The sequence below is a fragment of the Phoxinus phoxinus genome (assembly GCF_949152265.1).
Source record: "Phoxinus phoxinus genome assembly, chromosome: 3".
NCBI classification, from domain to species: Eukaryota; Metazoa; Chordata; class Actinopteri; order Cypriniformes; family Leuciscidae; genus Phoxinus; species Phoxinus phoxinus.
Window position 1 is genome coordinate 43,496,501 of NC_136878.1, and position 17,209 is coordinate 43,513,709.

General features: G+C 36.2%; 1 protein-coding gene across 2 annotated transcripts in view; it reads right to left on the minus strand.

Annotated features, from left to right (window-relative positions):
• The window catches only part of arhgap31 (Rho GTPase activating protein 31), a 40,924-nt gene extending 23,883 nt beyond the window's left edge, over positions 1-17,041 (minus strand). Inside the window, exon 1 of one of the 2 annotated variants that reach the window (XM_079607088.1) lies at positions 16,881-17,041. In XM_079607088.1, coding sequence (XP_079463214.1) covers positions 16,881-16,929 — 49 coding nt within the window. In that variant the 5' untranslated portion in view covers positions 16,930-17,041. Of the gene's footprint in view, positions 1-8,407; positions 9,106-16,880 lie in introns of those variants that run through there. The other variant, XM_079607087.1, reaches the window with a different exon arrangement.
• Positions 17,042-17,209: the final 168 nt, after the last annotated feature.

Here is a 17,209-nt window from a genome sequence, read left to right on the forward strand (position 1 = left end):
CACCCTCATATCATTCCAAACATTTAAGACTTCGTCTTTCAAGAAACACAAATCAAGATATTTTGAAGAACGTTAGCGCTGATTTTATCCATTTAATAAAAGTACACCGTATGAATACCATAAAAGTATCATAATTATGTATTTTGCGCTACATTCAAGTCTTCTGAGGCCACATGATAGCTTTGTGTGCTAAAAAAAGAAGAAAATGTGCTGATAATCTGTAGACGAAGAAGTGCAGGTACTGCATACAGGTTATATACTTCAAGCACTGAGATTTTATAAGCCTCAGGCGCGAGGAACTCCTTTCTCCGGGTGCAAAATTGGTCGGTGTAACATAATCTATTGCATGTCATGATCCATCAAGAGACACACGAGTCCCAATGAAGTCTTGCAACCTGACATGCTGCATGCCTCAAGTTTCAACACTATACTGTGTGGAGCACGGGTGAGATTTAGGCACTGTTTATCAGTGAATACCTCCTTAAATTTCGGTCTACTCCTCAGACAAATGCTATTTTGGCATCAGAAGAATTGGAATATAGCAGTTGTATGGACTTTTATTATGTTGTTTTTAATATTTTTGGAGCTTGACATCCCTCCAGTCACTGTAAGCTTTCATTGTATGAAAAGAACAGCATAAAAATTCTTCTAAATATCTAAGTTTGTGTTCCACAGAAGAAAGAAAGTCAAATGATTTTAGAAAGGCATGAGGCGAAGTAAATGATAAACTGGCAATAATATGCAGGAAAAGCTGCATTAAGGACTTCTATAAATAATTATGCTAATAATAAGCACTTTATTTTACAGTCCTGTTCAAGGTATTTTATTGTCATTCTGTACATGTTGACACATGAGAACGAAACATGTACTCAGGACAAGCAGCGTAAAATGTCCTGTTTCTCATGTACATGTTACATTGCAATAACTGGGTAATAACCCTGAACCTAACCTGAACCCATGTAGTTACCTTAGATTACCCAGTACTTTCTTAGGCAAGTGCACGCACTGTAAAATGAAGTGCAAACTATAATAATAATCATTTTAATAATTTTATAATATTTATTTTCTGAGTCTGGGGAAATGTGTATGATTTGGTTGTGAGCACTTTGATGACACTCAGGCAGTCAGGAAACATTTTTACAGTCATTTTTCATCCTTTTCTATGTACAGTAGCTATTCTCTTACAGGAACATGCCATTTTGGCAGAAAGTGTAATCAGATCTTTTTTGACACCTTGCCATCAAAATGCAGACCATGTATCTCAAGATGAGAACCGTCATCATGAACGATGGCAGCAACTCCATCAAAGACACTTTTAAACTCAGTCAGACCAACTGTTCTCTAGTTAAAGTCGCTTTCATGTTTTGCTGTTACAGCGCCACTAAGTGGCCTAGCCCTGCTATTTTTCTATGTGTCCTTTGTCAAATTTGGCAAAAATCTCATTCCATTTAAGAGTTGCATCCATTTACAAATAAAAGCAGTAAAAGCCCGTTTACACCAAGAACAATAACTATAAAGATAACTATAATGATAACTGTATTAGCATCCACATTAGCATCCACATTAGCATCCAGCTGCCAATAACGTTTTGTTTATTCTAAGAGTGAGTTGTGGTTTTTATCTGCCGCTTTAAATGCTCAAGTTCTTTAAAGCAGGATGGATTCTGATTGGCTGTCAATGTTTTTATTGTTCATAAGCAGAAAAAAAAAAAACGAAACCGAAAGTGATTCCAACGATATCGTTTCTCTGTGTGGATATTATCATTATAGTTGTGAAGTGACGTGGACTCTGCTATTCTTTATTTTATTTTTTATTTTAAAAATAAAATGTATTTTTAATTTTGGAACTATATCTTTATCGTTATAGTTTATTATTGTCTTTGGTGTGAACAGGTCTTAAAGTGATAGTTTACCCAAAAATGAAAATCCAGTCATCATTTTCTCACCCTCAAGTTGTTTCAAACTATTTACATTTTTGGGTGAACTATGCCTTTAAAGGGAGGGAACCTGCGATGAACCAAACATCAAATAAAGTAAAATGATGAGGAACAAAATTAGTGAAGTTACAGCAGCATCTCAGAGAAATACATTAGAGAACGTCGCTGACTGAATGAACCACATAAAGGAGTACACCGTATACAATTGTTAAAGTTATATAAAACAAAAATGAAAGGCTTTCTGATGTTTGTGAAGATGTACTATGATAATCTGACATTAACTGTGATCTATAGAATCGACTAACTTGCAGAAGTTATTACTCCACCACATTCGCATGACATCAATAATGACAGTCTTAAAATGTTGAACCAACGTGGATTAAACACTGGAAGTGCAACCACGATTTCAGGAAACAGTTATAGCTAATCCAAACCATTATTTAAAAGCAAGTTACATTGTAAATTGGAAACACACCCCAGGTTATTATTTCAGAAGCAATATGCTAAAGTGATGAGGCATTACACTAAAGCAGTTTATGCCATGTATCAAAAAGTGAACAGGCCGTTTCTAGGCCTTAGAGTTCAAAAGTTATTAACAGCATAAATATAATTGAAATATTGAGCAGTTATTGTTATACAGTTATAGCAGTGGTTTGAATTTAAGGGTAAAATTCCTTCTCTAAAATTGAATTTAAGTAACTAACTAAAATGTTAGTTCACCCAAAAAATTAAAATTTTCTCATTTACTCAACCTCAAGAGTTTCTTTCTTCTGTTGAACACAAAAAAATATATATTTTAAATTATGTTAGTAACCAGACAGTTGTCGGCATCCATTGACTTCTATAGTATTTTCCATATAATTCATTCGTCAACTGTTTGGTTACCCATATTCTTCAAAATATCTTCTTTTGTGTTCAATTGAAGAGAGATAATCTCATATAGGTTTGGAACAACTTGAGGGTGAGTAAATTATGTCAGAAGTTGAATTTTTTGAGTGAACTATCCCTTTTTAAAGACTGCAAAATTTCACCATACAGTTCTATGGGCTGCCACTGACTTCAATGGCAGAAGAATTAGAAGAACAAGCAATTACAAGAGTAACAATCAACGACATACAGAAATATAGAGCTATATCATTAATGTGTGTATAAGACAGCTCAGATTTTTGTTGTTTAGAAAAAAATTGAGGAACAATTGAGGAAGTTCCGAGTAAAGTCTCTGACTTTTGATTGTAGACAGTTTGAGACATTGTTAAGAAACTCTAGAAGAGACACATTCGAGATTATTTAGGGTATATATGTAGCTTTTTGCACATTGTGTGAGAAAGTATAGAAGATTATGGACGAAAACCCCCAAAAACTTATACTTTTGAAGTAATCTTCAGTTTTTATGTATCCAGGAACAAAAGAGACGCCTAGCTATATACCGAAAATATGTAAACCAAATGTTTATTACAATTTGGTTACATACATAAAGTAATATTCGTGAACTAATTACATCATTGCAAAATATATAATAAAAACATACCGTATACTTAAAGTCAGTGTTCTTTGTGTATTGACCTTTTAAATAATCTGTACAGTATGTGCATTTCTGTTCTCTCTCTCTTTGAAACTGTGGTGTTTCATGTAGACTACAGTATTACACCGTCCTTCCTTTATCCTGTCGGGCTGCTTATTGTGGAGAAGGTGGGCCAGGGCAGGAAGTTAAAAATGGTTTGTTTGTTTCAGAGGAAACCTGACACACCCAGGCCTTGCAGCTGGTATTACTTATGACACTTCCTCTTATTCTAAAGGGCCTTTGGAAAGTTCCCACCCAACTTCATCACTTCCTAACATACCTTCAGCCATGATATCTTTAAGCTTTGTTTAGGTTTGTTTAGAGGACACTAAACAGACAGTATCAATTTTACAGCAACCTATAACATGGTTAATCCTGAAGTTTATCACAGTAAAGTAATTGTTTTACTGCTTATTTCTACCTTATAACACAAATGGAGAAATTGTGTTGTTCCATACCATACCATGTTAAAAAAATAAAACAAAACAAGATTTGAGTACATTTTACAAGAAAATACTACTTCAGTCTATAAATTGCACAATTTAACAAAAAAAAAAATGCACATTTATTTTTCGATGTTATGCCATTTCTTTGCAATTAATCGTGAAATTTACAAGCAATTTCTGGGTAAAAATTGTTTCTACACCACTACAATCCATCCATTTTCCAAACCACCTGTCCTATGAAGTGTCGCAGGGATGCTGGAGCCGATTCCCCCACTGTAAAAAAAGATTAGTTGACTCAACTTAACTAAGTCAAGTCATCTTGTTGCTTTGACTGAGTTAATTTGAGTCAACTTATAGTGTCAAGTTTATGCATCAATTCGTGTTTTGAAGTGTAATAAACTTGACACTATAAGTTGACTCAAATTAAAGCAACAAGATGACTTGACTTAGTTAAGTTGAGCCAACTAATCTTTTTCTTCCCTTTAGCCAAAAAGACAGGGCCTAGATTCAATATGTTGACCAACAATATCATCAAACCTCTGTGGTACTTGTGTCATGATGTCACGACATACAAGAACCAATGAGGTCCAATGAATCCAATTCAATATAACCTACTTGTATTATTATTTTTTAAAACAATCAATCATTCATTGGCCTTTTTTTGTTGTTGGACAGAAACACTTGAGAAAACCTAGGAAATTATGAGGAAAAGTGCGAGGATATGGTATACAAAGCAAACTTAAGCTCATCTTGCCCACATGAGCGCTAATATATCAGAGCGAACTAAACCATGCGAACTAAACCAAAGTCCTTTTAGGCAATCCTAATAGATTGTTTTTTTTTCTTAGGCTTATATAAGGATATTATTTATTTATGCCAGACTGCATTTCAGAGAGTAGAGTGCATCTGTTGCTTGGTAGATGTGGACAGATATAGATCTTATGAGCAAGAAAAACAAGCGTGCATTAACATTTTGACTTCCATTCACTGTAAAAAAAAAAAAAAAAAGTTGGTTTAACTTAAAAAAGCAAGTTACCTTGTTGCCTTCAAATTTTGAGTTTGTTGTACTTAAAAATTTGAGTTAATACAATGAAGAAGAATGGTTTAATAAACAGAAACTCAAAATAGTATGTTATCTTCACACATTAGTTATCGAAGTTGATTTGACAAAAGATAAAAAGTTGTGATAACAAATCATGAAAATATTTTTTTACAGTGTTCTTGCAGTAGCTCTGTATATTTCTATGGCAACTCTGTCAAATAGTAATTAGCTGGTGAAGTGGATTTACTTATTGTAAAAGGACAACCGACGGATGTCATAACAAATGTCAGTAGACCGGGAAGATTTTTAAATTAGCTGCTCATTCATTAATGCGTAAGATCTTACCTTCATGCTGTGGAAATACAAACCGGAAGACAGAAAAGGGGCGGGGCTACACAAGGTCTACTATAGAGTATTATGCTTAACACTTTAAGCGTAATGCAAAATACTTTGTTCACAGAATAAATTGCCAGGCACTGCAATGGGTCATGGTCCATTTAAAAGAGAATTTATAGTATTATTCAAGCTCTGCTTTAAATAATGAAATAGTCCTCTCACGGTAGGAAACAACATTAGCAATTGCAGCCCTGAACCAATGAACCATCCAGAGTCTGAGGAAGTCTACACTTCCCATGCTTAATCTACCCTTATCTAAAAACTGAAGCACAAATATTTCACCTAAATGTGTAGCACAGCACTTTATCTAAAAAAAATAAAGGGATTTCCATTATCAATAGACTAACTACAGAGAGATAGAGTAACTGAAAATCCACACACACAGTACAGCACATCCCCTATGGAAGCTTGTTTCTGCCACGGAATAACAAAATAAACCAAAAGTAATTGTGACTTTTTATCATGCAATTCTGACTTTATTTCTCGCAATGCTGAGTTTATATTTTAGAATCTGGAGAAAAAGGCAGATTTGCGAGTTATAAAATCAGAATTGCGAGAAACTTTTTTTGCGAGTTTATATCACACAATTTTGGCTTTCTCGCAATTCTGACTTTTTAACTCGCAAATCTGAAAATTTCTCCAGATTCTGAAAAATAAACATAAGCATTGCGAAAAAATAGTCAGAATTGCGAGTTATAAACTCAGTTAAAAAGGTAATTGCAATTTTTTACATCACACAATTCTAACTTTTTCGCAATACCAACTTCTGCAATTCTATTTTTCTCTGAATTGTGAGAGCTTACAATTGCGAGTTATAAGTCAGAATTGCGAGATATAAACTTATTCTGAGTTTATAACTCGCAATTGACCGTTCGCAAAGACCCGCCCCCCTTTAGTTACTGTCGCTATGTCCGACAAGCCACACAAAAATGGTGGATTCGGGGGATGGCGGATTGGTTGGTTATTTCAGATTGGTCAGATTGGTTATTTCTGACACAATACTGGCCTTTTCTGAGAATTGTGAAATATAAGCTCACAATTGCGAGTTATAAAGTCCAAATTTTGAGATATAAACTCACTATTGCAAAAAAAAGGGTCAAAATTGTGAAATTAAAAAGTTGCAATTACCTTTTTTATTCTGTGGTGCTTCCATACATCCCTCAGTAAAGGCAATATATATATATATATTATTAAAGAATAAAAAATAAAAAAAGGAAAGGAAAAATTGCAAATGTTGGGAAACCAAATAATTAGCTATTCCGAAATTCTGCTTGGGATGCAGTGAAGACCTCCGACAGGACGGATGAATGAATGATTGTTCTGTGAGAGGAAGCTCTCATTTTGACCTTGCTGGCAGACAGAGAGATACTTTTTTGAAGTGTTTTACGATCATTGATAAATTATTGCTTTAATTTTAACTTTGGAACTAAACTGCTTTAGCTTTCATATTGTGTATTTAGTAAATTCCACCGGAAGGAGAAGCTGACAGTGAAAAGCAAAGCATATCTTGTTGAGAACACTAACACATGTTGTGTTTTGGATGTTGGTTCACCAACTGGTGTGTTGGTGTCCAACACAAGGCTTCTTTACCAGCTTAACCTGCAAAACTGTCTTACAAATTCATGAAGGAGTAAGCAGGCCTTTCAGGACGGTGACTATAAGAATTCATCCAAAATGGATACTGACTTTCCTGCTCAACTCCTGCCAAAACATTGTTTTTGATATCACACAACGGGGTTGGTGGATGTTACTTAATAGCACCAAAGTATAAATCCATTTTATGCTCATATAATGTCTAAACATCACTAACCAAAGGCGCCTGTGCCATGAGGGAAAAAACTAAGATGCTAACTAATGAATTGCTTAATCGCTGTTGATATGTCACAATAAATAATAATGCAAGTATTAATAATAATTGTTAACAATAATGTTTTCTTACTGTAGTTAAAAACATTTAAACAATATCACAATAGAATATAATCTTACTTCAACACAGAAAAGGAATCAAATCATTTAAACAGTTTTAAAATAAAGTTTCCAATAAATATCCTGAGAGCATTTACGGTCATTCTTGCCTCAACGATCAAAACATGTGAGCAGACAGGAACTTAGACAAAAGACTGTTTCACAGTTACTGGCTTCAGATGAACTCGGTCAAGTCACATGGATCTGTCAAACTACGGGTGGCACCACACTGTTTCCAGATCAGCATTGTGTTTTGTCTCTTATAATGTTAGAGCTTGGGAAACGGAGAGGAAAAGCTGCTTCTGGATCAGCATGAAGAGGTTATTGTTGATATCCATCAAACATTTATAATCATAACACGCACTGAAATTTATGTTATGGATAGAAACAAAAACTCCACTTTGAGCTAACAAGTGAAGAATGTCCAATGGCATATTGAAATATTATGGACATGAATTAAGCGATATTCTCAATAATACACGATCACTTTAAAAGGAACCGGTGCTTTTAGTTTAACAGCCTTTGATGAGAAATGTAGTGATATATTTTATAAACAGAATGTCGGCATTTCACACGAACCGTATATCTTTAAAATCAAGTCCTCCCTTTTCTCCTCCTCTTTTCCCCCTTCCTCTTCCTCTGAACATTTCCTTTGCTCTTTATTTTCATTAAATGCTTATGTGTATGAGCACTAAACAGGTTAAGATTACATTCAGATTTGTTTTATAGCCATTAACACACTCAAAAAGTGAAGATTATTAGGCAATACCTTCCACTTAAAAGGTTTTAGGCAAGAGGAAAAGTGTCCACCGCAAGGACTCAAAAGAATAAAGTATCTTCTGTTTCAATGGCAACAAAAACATAGACACATCAGCCAACCAGCAGCAGGGATGGGTGTTGGTTTATTACACGTAGCTAATGTTTACGCAGAGGCCCAGGCTTCTGCTCTGGTGTGGGTTCCTAATAAAGTCAACTTATTATGACTGCTGGGGCTTTGAAAAAAGGGGCAGCCGTTATATGAATGGCAAGAGGAGGAGTGAGAACGGAAAAGAGGAATTTACCGTCTTGTCCTGAAATCTGCAGATGTTCAGTCAAGTCACAGCCGAACGCATTTTCAGTTCCTTTCCTTTTGGACTTCAGCTTGGCAGCCTTATTCTTCATCAGGCTTTCCGTAACGTATCCAGATCAGAGTAAATACACCTTAAAATCAACCATTGGTCCCACAACGCATGGGATTGGAAGGAGGGAAATGCGCTCGAAAAAGAAAAGAAAAGAAAAGTCCCAAATCAGGAAGTCCACGGTGTCAAACAAAAGAAATCATCCGCTCACATCTTGACTGAGCCACCAAAGATCTGGTGTGGGCGAAGAACTCTGGAGCGGTTCACGCCCAACCTCACTTCATCATCAGGGTCTCTCCTCCCTTATGCCCTGAACAGAGAGAGGTGAGATTCTGTCGAGTCTGAGGAGAAAAGTTACGACACGAGCTTCAGTCCCACCAAGAAGCTTTGCAGAGGAGACAGCTTCCTGTCCTTTCCACTTCTATCTATCTATCTATCTATCTATCTATCTATCTATCTATCTATCTATCTATCTATCTATCTATCTATCTATCTATCTATCTATCCTTTTCGTTCCACGTTGTTCAGGAGGTCATCGTTCTGATGTTGAGTGGAGGCTTGAAATGTCAGAACTTTTTGCAAAGGGGAGGGTTGAAGAGCGAGGGGAGGAGAGAGAAATAACTGCCTGCTTATTCTTCACCAGTTTGGACATTACCGAACCCCTTTCACCCAACCCCCCCGGCCACCCCGCTTTCTCTCTTCCTCCCTCCTTTTTTCTTTTTTGTAGCCATGGCTCCAACAGGAAACCTGCTCTCTGCCTTCCTGAGCGCTTCCAGAATACACAATTTCCTGTAAAGGGAACCTTGTTTGGAAAACAAAAACAGACCAAGAGAAGGACGTTGGGGAGAGGGACACAGCAAGATGGGGGGAGAAAGAGAGAGAGAAAGGCAGAACGAGAGGGTGCAGAAAAAACTGGAGAATAGAGCAGATGAGAGAGGGGGGGAAACACAAGGTTCCCGTTAACCACGGCTAGTTAGCCATTTTGAGTGTTTCTTCAACTACAGGCACTTCTATGTCCCACGGGCTGATTTTGATTAAAACTAACAGATACTTTTTCCCAGATTTTCTGTCTTGGAAACTTAGCTACTTTTCAAGTCTAGATTTTTATTGTGTTACTTTTGTCCCAGAATTATGAAAATCCATAATAACAGTATTGCATTCTTAGAACAAAAAGGTTTAGTGGGGTTCAATATACCCTGCTGAAAAATCCAGCATTAACCAGCATGAATTCATGGCTGGTTTCTGCTGGTCTAACTGGAGGACCAGCATAATCATGCTATTCTCAAGCTAAACTGGTGCTGGTGAAGCTGGTTTAATTGTTTTAGTTATGATTATATTATTAATCAAAGTCATCTGAAATTTCAAACAGTAAAAATTCAAACTGGTGAAACGTTTTAAAGGATCAAAGCATTTGTCTCCTGTTTAAAATGATCTATATACAAATGAATTAAAACGAGCTTGTGTACATTGTTTTCATATCAGTTTTTGTTTTGCAAAGAGAAATGCCAAATAACAGCATAATCATCAGCTGTTTGATGAATAACAGGGGTTATGAGAGGAGCTCTTACTAAGAAAGAGCTATTGATAATGAAAGCTCAAAATGAAAAGTTGCTGATTTTAAACGCTTTAAATGGTCCTTTGGTCCTCTGGATGTCAAAATCCAGCGGTCAGTCACTGATCCAAAAAAAAGTGCACATAGCAAAAGGTATGAAATATTGTAGTCAATAGTGATAGCATGCACTTTCAACAGTTGCTGAAAGAGAATTAATTCAACCAAAGTCAAGGGCCAAGTGTCCGTCCAACTGAAAGCCACATTATGAAACACTCAAATATACTTATACAACTTTTAACACATACGCAAGTTTTGTTGTGGTGTTGCTGGAATCATATAGCACCCAAAAAACAACATATGCTGGTCCACCAGCACACCAGCATCGCAAGCTGGTCCCAGCATGTAAAACATAACGTATGCTGCATGGTCCACCAGCACACCCGCTTCTCATGCTGGGTACCAAACCAGCAACCCATGCAGGAGACCAGCATGCAGAACATACCCTATGCTGGAGAGAAGCAGTGCTGGGTTTTCTGCAGGGTTCAAGGCTCAATTTTAAAGAACCATTCATGCTAAAATGGTTTTATACAAGGAGAAATGTCTAAATGATTGCATAATACTTTAATGTTTAACAGGTTATTAAAATTTTTCCGACTGATAAAGTATGTTTACGAGCTGCTTAATTCATCAAATTTGATTTAAATTAAAAATTAATTCAAACTAAATTAATTTATTAAACCTGAATCTAATGATTCCATGATTGGAACCTCTACAAATTTGAATATCGTGCAAAAGTTAATTTATTTCAGTAATTCAACTTAAATTACTGAGATATTTCAAGCTGATATATATTTGTTATTATTTTGATGATTATGGCTTACAGCTATGAAAACCTTTTCACAATTTGGGGTTTTCATAAGCTGTAAGCCATAGCTAATCATCAAAATTATAACAAATAAAGGCTTGAAATATCTCACTTTGCATGTAATGACTCTATATAATATATTAGTTTCACCTTTTAAGTTGAATTACTGAAATTAATGAACTTTTGCGAGATATTCAGATTTTTCGAGTTTCACCTGTATGAACTTTTTCTTGAGTAAACTTTTCATAGAAGTTATGATAATGTAAACAAAGAGTAAAGAAACTGATCATTTCAATATTTACTGTACGGTATGTAAACGACTTACAGTATGTCTGGTTTTGACCGTCCCCCTTAGCATCATGCTAACATCATGCTAAGGGGGATTAACATTCTTGCCATTTACAAGGTTTTTTCAAAAGTTAGTGTAGTTGGTTTACCAACAAGCCAATACAGAACATGCTTGAGATGAAATATGAGATCCATCCATCCCTTATCCAAACCGCTTTTATCCTTATATTAAAGTCACGGGGGGCTGGAGCCTATGAAATATTGAAATGTGTAGCCTATTTATGTGAGTATTTATTATTTTTCATAATTTTCAGCCAATCTTTAATTTTGTCGAATGATTCAAAAAGTGCGAAATATTTTTTTGTGTGTATTTAATATTGTTCAGAGAAATACAAATGTGTGACCATAGATATGTAGATCCATATTCGACCGCTCAAGACACGTCGACGCGCCATCTTGAGGCGATCAGTGTGTCGTTGTCATTCACAGTAAGAATCAATGATGCCCATAATAACATCGCGCAGCTTCTGGTCATGAAAGCGCTAATAGATTTATATTCCTGATAACCTTTTACCCGTGAGGACGGTGTGTTGGTTTGTGTTTTTATATGTATTAACTATTAATTTAATAAATATTACAGGTTTTTAAACTATGGTAACTTTTCGTGTTAGCTGAAAAGTTTAAAGTTAGGACGGCTTAAGGACCGAGGCCCACCGAAACAGCTGATGAGGCATCTATGTATAATATACATCTGTGTGTGTGACAGTCAGCAAAGAGGTATTTTGCTGTGATCTGAGAGGAAGGAAGTATAAAGGATCTGGGACTGTATATGCTGACAAACTTGGCTACGCAAGTACAAGCACAGTAACCTTGACATTATTAAAGGGGTGGTTGAGTATGATTTCACTTTTCTAACTTTAGTTAGTGTGTAATGTTGCTGTTTGAGCATAAACAACATCTGCAAAGTTACAAAGCTCAAAGTTCAAAGCAAAGGAAGATATTTGCTTTTAAAGAAATGGTTTTTAAGGACTACAACAAACGGCTGGTAGGGACTACACGACATTCCTCCCGGGTTAGTGACATCAGCAACCCTAGAATTTACATAAACCCCGCCCCCGGAACACGAATTATAGAGAGCCTAAGTCCCGCCCCTCCGCTTCCGGCTCATGGGACCTTATTTCGGAAAAAATATGTATGGTAGTCAATGGCGAGAGACAACTTATCTTTTTATTCCGTCTGAACTGTGCCCTGAATTACACATATGATGTTTGTCAATTTAAAAGATAATTATGAAAGTCAAGAAAGTCGCAGTTTGTCATAAAACAGAAGAGTAACGTTTAGTTTTATGTGAAAATCGCTCAATGAACTTCATCTCTCGTCTCGCACTATACGTCACCGTTGCTCGTGTGTGTGCAGTCTGGTACAAAACACTCCGGCATCACGGCGTAACGTTACGATTATAACGTAAGACTATAGAGAAAATGACAGACGTTAGCTTCAGTAAAGTTAGCTTCAGTAAAGTTAGCTTCAGTAAAGTTAGCTTCAGTAAAGTTAGCTTCATTCATTGAGTGAAAAGGTATGACGTCACATGTGCGCCTTTTGGGTTTGTAGTCTTTGTAATTACGTATTTTCACAGTCTTATACCTCAACAGTTTTACATCAAACTGCGACTTTCTTGACTTTAAAATGTATCTTTTAAATTGACAAACATCATAGGCTATGTGTAATTCAGGGCACAATTCAAACGAGATAAAAATATTTGTTGTCTCTCGCCATTGACTACCATACAATATTTTTCCGAAATAAGGTCCCATGGTGGTGCACCGGAAGGGGAGGGACTTAGGCTCTCTATAGATTGTCATGACAGAATATGCTAATCAATGGCTAGAAGATAGTTAACTCAGATAGTTAGACTAGAAGATAGTTAATGTAGTTAATCAGCAACATAAATTCATCAACTAACCATTCAGAAATGTCCTGTTGCTTCTACATGTTGTCACTTCTTGAGTCTCTCCATCTTTGTCTGAATCCGGTTTGAACACAAAAGGCTAAAAGTTTTTTACATTTTCATGTGTGTGTGTGAGAGGTAAAAGGTCACAAGCTGCTGAAGCTCCGCCCCCTGTGCCGGGAGCAGCAGCTCATTTGCATTTAAAGTAACAGACACAAAAACGGTGCGTTTTTGCTCAACCTCAAAAAGTGACGATTTTAACATGCAAAAATATCTGTGGGGTATTTTGAGCTAAAACTTCACACACACACTCTGGGGACATCGGATACTTATTTTACATCTTGTGAAAATGGCAACCACCCCTTTAACATAAAAGATCCACCAAGTAAGGAAGCATCTATCTTCTACTACTATAAAACTGTTTATATGTCCAAAAGGCTAATTCTCATTGCCATTTGTGTGTGTGAGAAAATGTCAGGAGGTTTATTACTATTTTAATTATTTCATTTATAAAGGTTGTTGGTAAAATTTTATGGTCAAAATACTAGGGCAGATTCTAACCTCAACCCTCAATATTCAGATGCTGGTTAACCAATATACTGTAGGTTTTTCATTTTTTATTATCATTATTTTTATAGCAGATGCCAATCCTTTCATCGAGTCTCTCTTTACTGTAGACTTTTCCGATTTAGGTGTAATCAATTAATGTTTTTTTTCAATTCCTTTTTTTATTTGAATTAGATTTTATGAATAAAGCAGCTCGTAAACATACTTTATAAGTAGGACAAATGTAAATGACTCACTATCTGTACACATTTCTGCTGCAGATGAAAATGTTATTCATAAAGAGAAGTGACAGAAGATAAGGTTGCCTTCAGAGAAGTTTTGTCGATGTACAATACATTCAAAGGTTTGAGGTTGGTCAAATATTTATTTTGTATGACAGAAGTCTCTTAAAAACATTTTTTTATATTTTGAAATATTATTAAAGTTTTAAATAGCTGTTTTCTATTTGAATATTGTAAAATGTAATATATTTGTTTGATCAAAGCTGAATTTTCAGCATCATTACTCCAGTCTTCAGTGTCACATGATCATTCAGAAATCATTATAATATGATGATTTGCTGCTCAAGAAAAAAAAAAAGATTCTTAAAATAATTGAAAAAACATAGGAAAAATATGCTTCTAATTTTACTTGAACATTACAAATGCTGCTTTATCAGTAACATTTCTTCGAATTGCTTTTCCTAGCAGGCACAGAAAGCATTATTATCAAGAGACAAAAAAGGGATCCTTTCAAATATGGCATAAAAAAAATCAGACCACAGATTAAAGCACTTAGAGCATAAGAACAGACACTTTTTTGTGTCAAGCCACCATGTGCCAAAGGTTGTTCTTCCTATAGAGCAGCCCTGAATCATGTGACATGCAAACAAAGGGCGAATTCACTCCGATGCCTGTCAGACAATCTCAGTCCATGATGTAATAGAGTGAAAACTGTCTACTTTTTTAATAGCCTTGGTTCCATATGAATTTTCATTTTCTCCATGGAAATTTCATAACAAATGCTTAAAAAAAACCTAATATATATGCAGACTGAGGAGGTTTATGGGAGTGGACAATTACTGCTCTACGCTCTTTTGCCACAAGTTTCCAACAAAAGAATACTGCCCGTTTCCCAATATGCATTCTTAAAGGGGGGGTACAATGGTGTTTCATGTATTCAGAGTTGTTTACAGTGTTAAAGAGATGGATTCTCATGCTAATAATGGCCAAAGTTTGAAAAGTTATTTTGAACGAATAACAGAGAATTTCTGTGCTGAAAATCATACTTCCGGATTGCAACACGTTTCGGCTGGTTTTTTTCTATCGTAGATCTAATGACGTAGACCAGAGTGGAACTCCTTATATGAGCATTGCTCTCGGAAAAGCGCGTTCACGCACACGTCGACCAGAGGAGAGAAGACCGCGCTCATCGGCGCATAGACATCATATATCTCTATATAATATTTATGCATCGACGCGCTACTACCGGAAATCATCATCTGCAGCGCTAAATAGGAATGGTTGATGTCAAGAATGTCTCCAAAAAAGTGTGTTTTGGGATGTGAGGGAAAGTTTACCTTGTTCAGCTTCCCAAAGAACCCAGTGTTACTGGAACAGTGGATGCAGTTTGTATTTCCGGGACAGCAAAGGAGTGTGGCAAGTGCGGTTTTGTGTTCTGGTCATTTCAGTGACGAATGTTTTATTAACAAGACCCAGGTCGTCGCTGGATTTGCAAACCAAATACTATATATATATAGTAATATGGCATACCGCACCACGATCGATAATAAGCAAACCTTCCCGGGCGCTCCGGCTTGACTCTATAGCTCCGCCCACGCCCAGAATCAAGGACCTCGGCTTTTTCCGGTTAGAATCGGAAAGCTGTATTTTTATTTTATAAATATGATGAAACTAAAGACTTTTTGGAGATATTAAGGACGCACTATTACTCTATAGGTACTCAAGATTAACATGAGATTGACTGAAACTAAGTATTTTACCCCCCCTTTAAACAGTCTGAGTCTTGACTCTTGTTACATCATCATCAGCCGACAACGTTCAATGCCAATCATCAAACAGAGGAAGCATGAAATCACCCATATGTGTTCTTGATACTGAGGATGCATTGGATGCTGTGTCCGAGGTCACTCCCAGTCCCCTACATATACAGTGTACTAGGCTATAGGGTGTTGGCCATTTTGTAATGGTGTCCGAATTGTGCCCTTAAATTGTTCATTCATACACTTGCTGAAGCACTCGGAGTCGGAAATATTGTATATGATTTAAATGCACATGAACGCCACCACAAAGTATTAGACCTAACTCTTTCCCCGCCTTTTTAACTCTTTTTTTTTTTAGTCGCCAGCCACAGCCAGCATTTTTGAATTTTCACAAAAATGTAACGTTAATGTAAATGTAAATGTACTTTATTTATATAGCACCTATAGCACCAGTGCATTTAATGACCCCCAGAATATTTTATTGTGGGCTATGAATATCTGAACATGCAATAGCCTATATCAAAAGAAAGAACGGAGCCTCTGCTTTAAAAGAAAAGTTTGTATTCAAGCTTCTTGCATTTTTTTTATCACCACTTGACTGTGGGTAAGTTTCTTTAATAAAAAAAAGCAACATTTTGAACAAAAATCGGAGAAAATCGCGCTACAATGCTTTTATCGCTTGTTTCTGCTCTTTTTTTGCCTGCTTTCTGTTCTGGAGATAGAAGATAATAGGCCTAACGTTACCATATAAAATGCCATCAATGGCGGGGAAAGACTTAATTAGGGCTAGGAAACTGTGGATTTCATTTGAGCTTGTGTGTGTGTCAGTGTGAAACATGGCGGAATACCACATAGTTTAAAGGTATTTAGCAGTGACATTGTCAGGCTGTTTTATTTCAAACAAAATAAGCTAATAGCCTGCACAAAACATGATAGCATTGTAATATGACAACTTAATATGAAACGATTACATTTGTAGTGGCTTCATAAATGAATAAAAAACAAAAAAGCAAAACACACCTGATGATGCGCATTCGTTGTTCTTCGTTTTCTATCATTTCTGGGAGGCTAGCAATAGCGAGCTAGCATTGAAAGCATGAGATCTCAGCCTCCCTTCAGAGCGTCTCTAAAGCCACAACTTCAAAGCAGGGAGAAAACAAAAGCGTCGCGAGCACATACCATTACAATATTATGAACATAAGAAAGAACACTGACCTGACAGCTGCAGATTCATTTCAGCGTTGAGTGTTGCCATTGGAAGCATAAATTCGAGTCACGAACCACTCCGAGTGTAACATCGCGGTTTTCCATCTCTTTCAAATTACAGTATTATGGTGTGAACACACTACCACAGCATTGTTGTTGTGGTTCAGGAGGAACTGTAAAAGGTCTGCTGTTTCGGTTACCGCACTCGGTGACTGCAGGTCTGTCTAAACTTTGCACAGCATGAAAATACTTCATTTATAAATGCAGATTTTTTTTTTTTTGAAAAACCCTCCATCCTTTCCTCATATTAATGAACTTAAAGGATTAGTTCACTTTCA